Here is a 14244-nt window from a genome sequence, read left to right as displayed (position 1 = left end):
CTAATTAGCAAATTGGCATCATCGGCTGTGGCTGTAGGCAACCGTATGTTTTAATACCGCTACAAGATGGCAGTAGCTGCATTTGAAGTATCGTTCAATTGCTTAATTTACTTAAAAAACTACTTCAACATGGCTGTTTAGCAACTTGGCATTAACAATTGTGGCTGTCGGCAACTTCCTAATGTTTTATTAACTTCAAGATGGCACTAGCTGCATTTGAAGTATCATCTAATGACTTTTGTTTACTGCAAAAACTACTTTCACATCCCTAATCAGCCAATTGGCATCAACAGCTCTGGCTGTAGTCAACCTTATGATGTGTTATTAACTCCAAGATGGCACTAGCTGCATTTGAAGTATCATCCAACTGCTTTATATACTGCAAAATGGGTTATGGGTTATACTTGTATAGCGCTTTTCTACCTTCAAGGTACTCAAAGCGCTTTGACACTACTTCCACATTTACCCATTCACACACACATTCACACACTGATGGAGGGAGCTGCCATGCAAGGCACCAACCAGCACCAATCAGGAGCAAGGGTGAAGTGTCTTGCTCAGGACACAACAGACGTGACGAAGTTGGTACTAGGTGGGATTTGAACCGGGGACCCTCGGGTTGCGCACAGCCACTCTTCCACTGCGCCACGCCGTCCCTTCAATATCTCTAATTAGCAAATTGGCATCATCAGCTGTGGCTGTAGGCAACCGTATGTTTTAATAACGCTACAAGATGGCAGTAGCTGCATTTGAAGTATCGTCCAATTGCTTAATTTACTTCAAAAACTACTGCAACATCGCTGTTTAGCAACTTGGCATTAACAATTGTGGCTGTAGGCAACTTCCTAATGTTTTATTGACTTCAAGATGGCACTAGCTGCATTTGAAGTATCATCTAATGTCTTTTGTTTACTGCAAAAACTACTTTCACATCCCTAATTAGCAAATTGGCATCAACAGCTCTGGCTGTAGTCAACCTTATGATGTGTTATTAACTCCAAGATGGCACTAGCTGCATTTGAAGTATCATCCAACTGCTTTATATACTGCAAAAACCACTTCAATATCTCTAATTAGCAAATTGGCATCATCGGCTGTGGCTGTAGGCAACCGTATGTTTTAATACCGCTACAAGATGGCAGTAGCTGCATTTGAAGTATCGTCCAATTGCTTAATTTACTTCAAAAACTACTGCAACATCGCTGTTTAGCAACTTGGCATTAACAATTGTGGCTGTCGGCAACTTCCTAATGTTTTATTAACTTCAAGATGGCACTAGCTGCATTTGAAGTATCATCTAATGTCTTTTGTTTACTGCAAAAACTACTTTCACATCCCTAATTAGCAAATTGGCATCAACAGCTCTGGCTGTAGTCAACCTTGTGATGTGTTATTAACTCCAAGATGGCACTAGCTGCATTTGAAGTATCATCCAACTGCTTTATATACTGCAAAAAACACTTCAATATCTCTAATTAGCAAATTGGCATCATCAGCTGTGGTTGTAGGCAACCGTATGTTTTAATACCGCTACAAGATGGCAGTAGCTGCATTTGAAGTATCGTCCAATTGCTTAATTTACTTCAAAAACTACTGCAACATGGCTGTTTAGCAACTTGGCATTAACAATTGTGGCAGTCGGCAACTTCCTAATGTTTTATTAACTTCAAGATGGCACTAGCTGCATTTGAAGTACCATCTAACGACTTTTGTTTACTGCAAAAACTACTTTCACATCCCTAATTAGCAAATTGGCATCAACAGCTCTGGCTGTAGTCAACCTTATGATGTGTTATTAACTCCAAGATGGCACTAGCTGCATTTGAAGTATCATCCAACTGCTTTATATACTGCAAAAACCACTTCAATATCTCTAATTAGCAAATTGGCATCATCAGCTGTGGCTGTAGGCAACCGTATGTTTTAATACCGCTACAAGATGGCAGTAGCTGCATTTGAAGTATCATCTAATGACTTTTGTGTACTGCAAAAACTACTTTCACATCCCTAATTAGCAAATTGGCATCAACAGCTCTGGCTGTATTCAACCTTATGATGTGTTATTAACTGCAAGATGGCACTAGCTGCATTTGAAGTATCATCCAATTGCTAGGCAGTCCGATGTTATTGGACATCTCTAATTCTGACCACAAACAAAAGGGGGCGCCACTAATATCATTTACAGCAGGGGTGCCCATTACGTCGATCGCGAGCTACCAGTCGACCGCGGGCGGTGTGTCAGTCGATCTCCAGCCAGGCTTTTAAAAAAAATAGACCTAAAAATTAGTGATCATCAATCTTCACCAAGACGTCACTTAAATGACATTCACGGTACCGGAGGGTCTTGTGAGATGACGCTGGCTGCTGCAAGATCATTATTATTAAAATATGACCGAGAGGAAGGCGAGAAACACTTTTTATTTCAACAGACTCTCGCGCCGTACCTTCCGTCAAAACTCTAAAGGCCGACTGCACATTTCCTATCTTCACAATAAAAGCCCTGCTTCATGCTGCCTGCGCTAACTAAATACAGAGTCTCGGAAAACTGGCGTGCACAAGCGATCCCTCAGAAAGCTGGCGTGCACATCACTTGTGCACGCCAGCTTTCCGAGACTCTTATTTTGTTAGCGCGGGCAGCATGAAGCAGGGCTTTTATTGTGAAGATAGGAAATGTGCAGTCGGCCTTTAGAGTTTTGACGGAAGGGACGGCGCGAAAGTCTGTTGAAATAAAAAGTGTTTCTCGCCTTCCTCTCTGTCATTTTTTCATAATAATGAACTGGCAGCAGCCAGCGTCATCTCACAAGACCCTCGGGTGCCGTGAATGTCAATCAAGCAAGCTACGGAATTTGCCGCCAATGTTTTTCTTATAAAGTGTATGGAAGCTGGATGAATTAGATGCCAAAAACCAACCACTTTCATGTGGTATTGTACAGAAAGGACAACTTTTTTTCTCCTCCATTTGAAAATGTGGGCGTTATCATCATTACTGTCTGATTCCAATCAATGCAAGTCATCAGAATCAGGTAATACACCAACTTATATTCTTGTCTTCGTGAAAGAAAGACATCGATATGTGTTACACATGCTTGTATTATCATTAAACACATTTAACTTGTTTACAAAAATGTCTCTTTCATAAATAAATAAATATAAATGATATATATAAATGAGGTAGATCCCCTCGAGTTGGTCAATTGAAAAGTAGCTCGCCTGCAGAAAAAGTGTGGGCGCCCCTGATTTACAGTCATGTGATGGAGGATGTGTTTCCTCTCAGGTTGAGTCCAGAGATCTTCCTCAAGAGGCCCATCGTGGAGGGAAACCGCTGGCGTTTGGACCACTTGCTGAGGCGTAAAGCGGTGAGTGTCGAGGTCGTGCGGAGAGGGGTGCGGAAAAATAAAAGCGGTGGTGCTTTAGGTGAGGATCTTTTTTTTTTGGTTTGCTAACAGCAACAAGGAGTGCGGATCTTTGTGATGCTCTACAAGGAAGTGGAGCTGGCTCTGGGCATCAACTCGGGCTACAGCAAGCGAACCCTCATCCACCTTCACCCCAACATCAAGGTATGTGCAAAGGGTGTCCGGCCTGCACGTCTCCCGTCTGACGCCGCCACGCCTCCCGCAGGTGATGCGTCACCCCGCCCACGTGTCCTCCGCCGTCTACCTGTGGGCGCATCACGAGAAGATCATCGTCATCGACCAATCCGTGGCCTTCGTGGGCGGGATCGACCTGGCGTACGGCCGCTGGGACGACCGAGAGCACCGGCTGACGGACGTGGGGAGTGTGACCTTCTCGCACCAGGAGCAGGTGTGCAATCACAACTAATGATTCCACTCCAGGCCCGTAGGTGGCGATAAAGCCTACTGCGCCACAATAGCCATAGCATGGATCTGTCATTTTAATAACAATATAGAACATATTACAAACCCCGTTTCCATATGAGTTGGGAAATTGTGTTAGATGTAAATATAAACAGAATACAATGATTTGCAAATCCTTTTCAACCCATATTCAGTTGAAAGCGCTACAAAGACAACATATTTGATGTTCAAACTCATAAACTTTTTTTTTTTTTGCAAACAATAACTAACTTAGAATTTCATGGCTGCAACGCGTGCCAAAGTAGTTGGGAAAGGGCATGTTCACCACTGTGTTACATCACCTTTTCTTTTAACAACACTCAATAAACGTTTGGGAACTGAGGAAACTAATTGTTGAAGCAACCCTTTGCATGTACAGTAGATGGCAGTATTGTCCATTATCACCAGACCTATGTAAGCGTTAGAGATGCGCGGATAGGCAATCATATCATCCGCATCCGCATCACCAAAGTCGTCATCCACCCGCCGTCCACCCGAACCAACATTTTATCAGGACCGTACCCGCCCGCCAACCGCCCGCTGAATTATATCAGAATCAGAATCATTTTATTTGTCCGTTCCAACATGTACAAGACACATCAGAACTGAAATTACATTTTTGGCACAGTCCCGCTAAGAGCAGACATACGTTACAGGGGGGGGGGGGACAAGACGAGACCGCCGACGGATCAGCCGGTTACAGCGCTCCTTAAAAAGATAAGAAAAGGGTGACATTAGGAAAGGTGGGGGGGGGTAAAAAAAAATATCAGTCCAAGACTAGACCCTCAGCAGAGGTCTAGTCTGAGTCCAAGGTAAAAACCTCACACAGCATGGCACACATTAAACATATCAGAGGTTGTCTGCTTTTACCACTCACAGAGCTATTTAAAACAGTTTCACAGAATAACGATTACAATTGGAGCCGCTAAAGTTCCCGCGACTATCCAATAGCGTTCATCCTGATTACAAGAATATGGGAATGCTGTGAAGCCATCGCCTTAGACACCTTCAACAACATGTACGAACCGATTGTTGGTCGGCAACATGTTGTGTGCAGCTTCCTCAATTACACGTTAAAGATTGAAAGGCCTACTGGGTGATACAGAGTACACTGATGGTTGTGATATAAACAACTTTAACACTTACTAATATGCACCACGCTGTGAAGCCACACCCAACAAGATGGACAAACACATTTCGGGAGAACATCCTCACAGTAACACAACATAAACGCAACACAACAAATACCCATAATCCTTTGTATTCATGACACATCCTGAATATATTTTACACCACCGCGCCCCCCAACCCCGCCCACTTTACCGACGGGGGTACTTATTATCTGGGTGACTACCGGCAGTCATTCAGGACAATAATAGCGTCACTTATTGTCTTCTTCGCTTTATGACACGGGTCTTAAATGGCACTTTGAATGGCAAAGGATACCGAACCATGCATATTAAATATTTCCGGATGGTTAAACCGCCACCCGCCCGAATCTAATTAAAATCCATTTTTTCGTCATGCCAACCGCCCGACCCGCGGTTTATCCGCGGATGAGACCGCAAACTGCGCATCTCTAGTAAGCGTCAATATATACCTTGATGTTGCAGAAAAAAGACCATATATTTTATTAACCGATTTCCGAACTCTAAATGGGTGAATGTTGGCGAATTAAACGCCTTTCTATTTATCGCTCTCGGAGCGATGACGTCAGAACGTGACGTCACCTCGGTAATACACCCGCCATTTTCTCAAACACATTACAAACACCGGGTCTCAGCTCTGTTATTTTCCGTTTTTTCGACTATTTTCTGGAACCTTGGAGACATCATGCCTCGTGGGTGTGTTGTCGGAGGCTGGAACAACACTAACAGGGAGGGATTCAAGTTGCACCACTGGCCCGAAGATGCGAAAGTGGCAAGAAATTGGACGAAATTTGTTCAAAATACGAGGGTGTGGGGAAAGCCGACAAAATGGTCAGTCGTTTGTTCCGCACACTTTACCGACGAAAGCTATGCTACTACAGAGATGGCAAGATTGTGTGGATATCCTGCGACTATCAAAGCAGATGCATTTCCAACGGTAAAGTCAAAGAAATCTGCCGCCAGACCCCCATTGAATGTGCCGGAGTGTCTCCACATTTTACCGGCGATGCTAAGACAGACATGGCACAGAGATGTATGGATAACCTGCAGATGCATTTGCAACGATTAAGTCAACGAAATCACAAAGGTGAGTTTTGTTGATGTTGTTGACTTATGTGCTAATCAGAAATATTTGGTCGCGGCATGACTGCCAGCTAATCGATGCTAACATGCTATTTAGGCTAGCTGTATGCACATTTGAAACAATATTTACATCCAGCGTTTCCCTCCACCCACATTTAATGCCAAACAAACACTTACCAATCGATGTATTTAAGTTGATCCAGTGTCACAAGATGCGAAACTTCCGATCGTTGGTCTGCACATTTTACCGGCGATGCCATGGCAAACATGGCCGAATAGCGTCAATAGCTATTCGCTCAATAGCTTCAGTTTCTTCCTCAATTTTGTTTTCACTATCTGCCTCCATACTCCAACCATCCGTTTCAATACATGCATAATATGTTGAATCGCTTAAACCGCTGCAATCCGAGTCTGAATCCAAGCTGATGTTGCTATATCTTGCTGTGCTATCCGTATTGGCATCACTATGTGACGTCACAGGAAGATGGACATTGGCTTCACAGATAACGAAAATCAGGCACTTTAAAGCTTTTTTTCGGATATTCCGGGATAGGTAAAATTTTGAAAAAAACTTTAAAAAATTAAATAAACCACTGGGAATTGATTTTTATTGGTTTTAACCCTTCTGAAATTGTGATAATGTTCCCCTTTAAGAGGGTCACAACATTGCTATTTACGGCAGACGAACTGCTTTACGGTAGACGAAAACGTGACTGCTGTTGTTGTGTGTTGTTACCGCGCTGGGAAACTGCCTAACAATAAACCCCCATTAGAAACCAAGAAGTCGCCCTCGATCATTCTACAGTTATTGGGCAGACACGCTGTTTATATTGTGGGAAAGCGGACGTGAAAACAGGCTGTCCTCACTCAGGTCCGCATGGAGCTGGAGGGGGCGTGGCCTCCAGCTCCGCCTGAATTTCGGGTAGAGGTGCTGAATTATGGGAGTCACCCGGAAAATCCGAGAGGGTTGGCAAGTATGACTAAATGCGATATCTGAAAGGGGTAAAAAACACAGCTAATGAAAAACAATATTCTTTGTTATTGACATAGTAAGTGGGCCAAAACACTTCTATTAGAAAATAAACTTATGGAAAGACTGCTGTCATTTGATTATAACAATAAAGGGAATAAGCGGTAGAAAATGGATGGATGGATGGAAAATGTAACTTATTAGGTTTGGGAAAGGTGTGCAGGTCTCACGTCGCTCACATGTGCTCCACTGAATGCTGAAGGAGTTTTTGCGTTTGCTCACAAAAATTAGAGGGAACATTGGTGATGACATTTACGCATCTACGCTGCTGATCCGCCTCCGCTTGGGATGGTTTCCTGTGGACGGAACTCTGGCGGCTGTGTTGGAGCCACTATGGATTGAACTTTCACAGTATCATGTTAGACCCCCTCGACATCCATTGCTTTCGGTCCCCTAGAGGGGGGGGTGGGGTTGCCCACATCTGAGGTCCTCTCCAAGGTTTCTCATAGTCAGCATTGTCACTGGCTTCCCACTGGGTGTGAGTTTTCCTTGCCCTTTTGTGGGTTCTTCCGAGGATGTCGTCGTCGTAATGATTTGTGCAGTCCTTTGAGACATTTGTGATTTGGGGCTATATAAATAAACATTGATTGATTGCTTGATCGATTAATCTTTTTTTTTCTCCAAGGTCGAGGCATCCTCGACCAATACGGCCGCCCAAGCCAACGGCAGCGGCGGCTACGGGAACGCCGCATTCTCCGCGGAGGACTCGGTGGCGCAGCCGAGGATAAAGGGTCAGGGGAGGATAAGGAGGGCGAAGATGAGCATCAAGCGGCACCTGCAGAAACACGGTCTGGCCCACGCCGACAGCGACGACGAGCTGGACGACGACGACCGTGAGTGGCGCCGGATCTCGTCCGTCAACGCCCGCCCGTGCGACCACGCTTACGGTGTTTTTTGCCGGCTCGCAGGAACGGAGGCGGAGCGGAACCTCCAGTCGGGCATTGCCGATTTGTCTGGAAACACTCGCTTCTGGCACGGGAAAGATTACTGCAACTTTGTGTACAAGGACTGGATTGAACTGGACAAACCTTTCGACGGTAAACTTGACTCCCACGCGTCCGTTTGCAGGTGGCAGCACTCACCTCTTCCTCCTCCTAGATTTCATAGACCGGCACACGACTCCCAGGATGCCCTGGCACGACATCGCCTCGGTGGTTCACGGCAAAGCCGCCCGCGACGTGGCCAGGCACTTCATCCAGCGCTGGAACTTCACAAAGGTCAGAGGTCTCCCGGCCGCCGCCCACCACCCGAGGGGCAAGAATGCAGCACGTTCATGTGTGTTTTCCCGCCAGATCGTGAAGCTCAAATATCGCTCCCTGGCCTTCCCGTATCTGCTGCCCAAGACGCACACCACCGCCGGAGAGCAGCGCTACCAGGTCCCCGGGTGCACCACCGCTAAAGTTCAGGTTGGTGTTCAAGCGACAACCTCAGGTTCCTGTGAAAGTGTCTTCAGCTAGTTTTTAGAAACCATTAATCATGACTTCCTCATTTTTATTTATAAAAAAATGTGCACAAATTGTTTAATTAACCTACTCAGTGGTTTAGTGGGTAGAGCAGGGGTCACCAACGCGGTGCCCGCGGGCACCAGGTCGCCCGTAAGGACCAGATGAGTCGCCCGCTGGCCTGTTCTAAAAATAGCTCAAATAGCAGCACTTACCAGTGAGCTGCCTCTATTTTTCTAATTTTATTTATTTACTAGCAAGCTGGTCTCGCTTTGCTCGACATTTTTAATTCTAAGAGAGACAAAATTCAAATAGAATTTGAAAATCCCAGAAAATATTTTAAAGACTTGGTCTTCACTTGTTTAAATAAATTCATTTATTTTTTTACTTTGCTTCTTATAACTTTCAGAAGGACAATTTTAGAGAAAAAATACAACCTTAAAAATGATTTTAGGATTTTTAAACACATATACCTTTTTACCTTTTAAATTCCTTCCTCTTCTTTCCTGACAATTTAAATCAATGTTCAAGTATTTTTTTTTTATTGTAAAGAATAATAAAATACATTTTCATTTAATTCTTCATTTTAGCTTCTGTTTGTTCGACAAAGAATATTTGTGAAATATATCTTCAAACTTATTATGATTAAAATTCAAAAAAGTTATTCTGGCAAATCTAGAAAATCTGTAGAATCAAATTTAAATCTTATTTCAAAGTCTTTTGAATTTCTTTTAAAATTTTTGTCCTGGAAAATCCAGAAGAAATAATGATTTGTCTTTGTTAGAAATATAGCTTGGTCCAATTTGTTATATATTCTAACAAAGTGCAGATTGGATTTTAACCTTTTTTAAAACATGTCATCAAAATTCTAAAATTAATCTTAATCAGGAAAAATTACTAATGATGTTCGATAAATAATTGTTTTTTATTTTTTCAAAAAGATTCGAATTCGCTAGTTTTTCTCTTAATTTTTTCGGTTGAATTTTGAATTTTAAAGAGTCGAAATTGAAGATAAACTATGTTTCAAAATTTTAATTTTAATATTTTCTCCTCTTTTAAACCGTTCAATTAAGTGTTTTTTTCATCATTTATTCTCTACAAAAAACCTTCCGTAAAAGGAAAAAAAATGTACGACGGAATGACAGACAGAAATAAAAAAAATTATATATATATATATATATATATATATATATATATATATATATCGATTTATTTATTAAAGGTAAATTGAGCAAATTGGCTATTTCTGGCAATTTATTTAAGTGTGTATCAAACTGGTAGCCCTTCGCATTAATCAGTACCCAAGAAGTAGCTCTTGGTTTCAAAAAGGTTGGTGACCCCTGCTGTAAGAGTTTCTGCCCTGAGATCGGTAGGTTGAAGTGTTTCCCCCAGAAAATGTGTTAGTTAAGGTGGTGTCTCTCCGAAGGGGGTGGGTGGGTGTAAGGATCGGTGTAACTCGACTTGTCGCCATCACGTCTCCACCTCGTTGCTAACACCACATAGCCTGGGAGGCAATAGACTACAGACTGTGGTGAAGTAGGCCGGCTTCGTCGCGTGAAGAGGCTTAAAATTTTTGTCTGTGTTTTCCGCTCCATTTGCTGAATGGCGATATACGATATGTATCTCGATATTTTTTACATAAAGTAAAAACAAAACAGTTTCTAGTTACTTGAGATACTAAGTATGTTATTATTATGCCACATGCTGACATGTGTTCAACTCATCATGCTTAATTTATTACAGCATTTGGGAAGCCTGTAGTTGATTTTCATTATGTAAATGTTATATTTTATCAACATGTGATAGCAGGGACCCTGCCATTCAAAACTAGGCTGCTACATTACTAATGATTAATGTAACTGTAGCTGAAAAAATAGCACTGACTCCATGCGCTTTGAATACGCACTGCTGATTGGCTGTTATCGCTCTGCGTGTAACCAATCAGATGGTTCTGTGGGTGAGAAAATGCTGGGTGCTGCAGAGAGTACGGACAGAGACAGAAGCAGTACGAAGTGGAGCAGCTTGTTAAAGGGGAACATTATCACCAGACCTATGTAAGCGTCAATATATACCTTGATGGTGCAGAAAAAAGACCATCTATTTTTTTAACCGATTTCCGAACTGTAAATGGGTGAATTTTGGCGAATTAAACGCCTTTCTGTTTCTCGCGCTGGAGGCGATGACGTCAGAATGTGACGTCGCCGAGGTAACACACCCGCCATTTTCATTTTCAACACATTACAAACACCGGGTCTCAGCTCTGTTATTTTCCGTTTTTTTGACTATTTTTTGGAACCTTGGAGACATCATGCCTCGACGGTGTGTTGTCGGAGGGTGTAACAACACTAACAGGGAGGGATTCAAGTTGCACCACTGGCCCGAAGATGCCAAAGTGGCAAAAAAATCTGCTGCCAGACCCCCATTGAATGTGCCAAAGTGTCTCCACATTTTACCGGCGATGACAGACATGGCACAGAGATGTATGGATAACCTGCAGATGCATTTGCAACGATAGTCAACGAAATCACAAAGGTGAGTTTTGATGTTGACTGCCAGCTAATCGATGCTAACATGCTACGCTAATCGATGCTAACATGCTATTTACCGGCGGTGCTAAAGCAGACATGGCACAGAGATGTATGGATAACCTGTAGATGCATTTGCAACGATAGTCAACGAAATCACAAAGGTGAGTTTTGTTGATGTTGACTGCCAGCTAATCGATGCTAACATGCTACGCTAATCGATGCTAACATGCTATTTACCGGCGGTGCTAAAGCAGACATGGCACAGAGATGTATGGATAACCTGTAGATGCATTTGCAACGATAGTCAACGAAATCACAAAGGTGAGTTTTGTTGATGTTGACAGCCAGCTAATCGATTCTAACATGCTACGCTAATCGATGCTAACATGCTATTTACCGGCGGTGCTAAAGCAGACATGGCACAGAGATGTATGGATAACCTGCAGATGCATTTGCAACGATAGTCAACGAAATCACAAAGGTGAGTTTTGTTGATGTTGACTGCCAGCTAATCGATGCTAACATGCGACGCTAATCGATGCTAACATGCTATTTACCGGCGGTGCTAAAGCAGACATGGCACAGAAATGTATGGATAACCTGTAGATGCATTTGCAACTATATTACGTTTCCTTCCACCCACATTTAATGCGAAAAAAAACACTTACCAATCGACGGATTTAAGTTGCTCCAGTGTCAAAAGATGCGAAAGTCCTGATCGTTTGGTCCGCACATTTTACCGGCGATGATAACGCAGCTATTCGGCCATGCTATGGCTATGAATAGCGTCAATAGCTTCAGTTTCTTCTTCAATACTTTTATACTCCAACCATCTGTTTCAATACATGTGTAATCTGTTGAATCGCTTAAGTCGCTGAAATCCGAGTTTGAATCCGAGCTAATGTCGCTATATCTTGCTGTGGTATTCCCATTGTTTGTTTACATTGGCAGCACTGTGTGACGTCACAGGGAAATGGCCAGTGTCTTCGCAGAGAGCGAAAATAAGGCACTTTAAAGCTTTATCTAGGGATATTCCGAGACCGGTAAAATTTTGAAAAAAACTTTAAAAAATAAAACAAGCCACTGGGAACTGATTTTTATTGTTTTTAACCCTTTTGAAATTGTGATAATGTTCCCCTTTAAAGTTATTCATATATTGTGCTCCTAACTTAAATGTTATTAATTTTATTTTTCAGTGTCAAATGGCTTCATTGAGTGAAAAACATTTTATTGTTTAAAAAGGATTTAATTTTATTTAGAATTTCAGGCAAATTGATTCTTTTGCAGACGAAAATACAATGTTAATAAAGTAATTATTTGTTGTAATGTTGATCTATATTTATTTCCTTATTCTTTTTAAGTTATCTTAAACGTCAATATTGATACAATGTTATGCAACGGGGGCGGCATAGCTCGGTTGGTAGAGCGGCCGTGTCAGCAACTTGAGGGTTGCAGGTTCGATTCCCGCTTCCGCCATCCTAGTCACTGCCGTTGTGTCCTTGGGCAAGACACTTTACCCACCTGCTCCCAGTGCCACCCACACTGGTTTGAATGTAAAAATTAAATATTGGGTTTTACTATCTAAAGCGCTTTGAGTCACTAGAGAAAAGGCGCTGTATAAATATAATTCACTTCACTTCACAATGTTATGCAATATATATATATCAGTGTTCCCCACAGGTCAGGCATCTATTTGTGGCGGCGATGACCAAGAAGAACGCGGAGTTGGAATATAATTACAACACTTTATGTACATATTTGTATATTATTTACATATTTTTATAATATGTAACTACAAGCTCCATTCACAGACAGAGTCCCATTGCTTATATGAGCGGTCGAGCGAGTTAAAAGCCGAAAAAAAAAAAAAATAAAATAAAAAACTTTCTTATTTTTAATTTTTTTTGTGGCGGCCGTAATTCTTTCGTGGCGGGCCGCCACAAATAAATGAATGTGTGGGAAACCCTGTATATATATATATTAGGGTTGATAACGAGGTTAATTTGTGTGGTTTTACAAAAGCTTTTTTTTTCTTTACACTGAATTTATGCAATTGAATTGTTTGCGTTTGAATTATGTGAACTTATTTTTGTTTTACATTAAATCATGCTGACAATTTTATACAATTTATATTTAATTTAATTTACCAGAAGTGGGTCTTGTGAGTGGATCGTGAGATCGACAGGCGGATCGGTGCGGCGTCTTCAGTAATGCGGACGTTGTACCGATCCGTTGTGGTGAAGAAGGAGCTGAGCCGGAAGGCAAAGCTCTCAATTTACCGGTCGATCTACGTTCCCATCCTCACCTATGGTCATGAGCTTTGGGTCATGACCGAAAGGATAAGATCACGGGTACAAGGGGCCGAAATGAGTTTCCTCCGCCGTGTGGCGGGTCTCTCCCTTAGAGATAGGGTGAGAAGCTCTGCCATCCGGGAGGAACTCAAAGTAAAGCCGCTCCTCCTCCACATGGAGAGGAGCCAGATGAGGTGGTTCGGGCATCTGGTCAGGATGCCACCCGAACGCCTCCCTAGGGAGGTGTTTAGGGCACGTCCAACCGGTAGGAGGCCACGGGGAAGACCCAGGACACCTTGGGAAGACTATGTCTCCCGGCTGGCCTGGGAACGCCTCGGGATCCCCCGGGAAGAGCTATACAAAGTGGCTGGGGAGAGGGAAGTCTGGGTTTCCCTGCTTAGGCTGTTGCCCCCGCGACCCGACCTCGGATAAGCGGAAGGTAATGGATGGATGGATGGATGGGTCTTGTGTTGTGAATGAGAAGGTGTGTCCAAACTTTTGGCCTGTACTGTCTGTAAGTACGGAAAATTGGTACGGTTGAGTATCGGTATCGATTCTAAGGCACCGGGAATCGGTACCGTATCGGTTCAAACGTGAAAGGTACACATCCCCAGTTGTGATTGACATTCTTGTCTGGTCCGTCAGATCCTTCGCTCGGCGTGTGACTGGTCGGCGGGCATCAAGTACCACGAAGAGTCCATCCACAACGCCTACGTGTCCACCATCGAGAACAGCCAGCATTTCATCTACATCGAAGTGCGTGTTCCAAACCTTCTTCACTTCAGCTGCTGTTTTTTTCCACACCGTTTTTTTTTTTTTTCTTTCCTCCCAGAATCAGTTCTTCATCAGCTGCTCGGACAACAGACAT

General features: G+C 42.9%; 1 protein-coding gene across 4 annotated transcripts in view; it reads left to right on the top strand.

Moving 5' to 3' along the window:
• LOC133569194 (phospholipase D1-like) overlaps positions 1 to 14244 on the top strand; it is an 85442-nt gene that overhangs the window by 65212 nt on the left and 5986 nt on the right. For 3 of the 4 annotated variants that reach the window (XM_061921403.1, XM_061921404.1, XM_061921405.1), the window contains exons 12-19: positions 3275 to 3356; positions 3447 to 3557; positions 3619 to 3801; positions 7741 to 8152; positions 8214 to 8332; positions 8408 to 8521; positions 14022 to 14132; positions 14209 to 14244. The exon at positions 14209 to 14244 is cut by the window's right edge and continues 53 nt beyond it. In XM_061921403.1, the coding sequence (XP_061777387.1) occupies positions 3275 to 3356; positions 3447 to 3557; positions 3619 to 3801; positions 7741 to 8152; positions 8214 to 8332; positions 8408 to 8521; positions 14022 to 14132; positions 14209 to 14244 (1168 nt within the window). The remainder of the gene's footprint in view (positions 1 to 3274; positions 3357 to 3446; positions 3558 to 3618; positions 3802 to 7740; positions 8153 to 8213; positions 8333 to 8407; positions 8522 to 14021; positions 14133 to 14208) is intronic. The other variant, XM_061921406.1, reaches the window with a different exon arrangement.

The sequence above is a fragment of the Nerophis ophidion genome, linkage group LG15, assembly GCF_033978795.1.
Source record: "Nerophis ophidion isolate RoL-2023_Sa linkage group LG15, RoL_Noph_v1.0, whole genome shotgun sequence".
NCBI lineage: Eukaryota > Metazoa > Chordata > Actinopteri > Syngnathiformes > Syngnathidae > Nerophis > Nerophis ophidion.
Note: the sequence above shows the minus strand (reverse complement) of the source record. Positions and strands in the feature narration are given on the sequence as shown.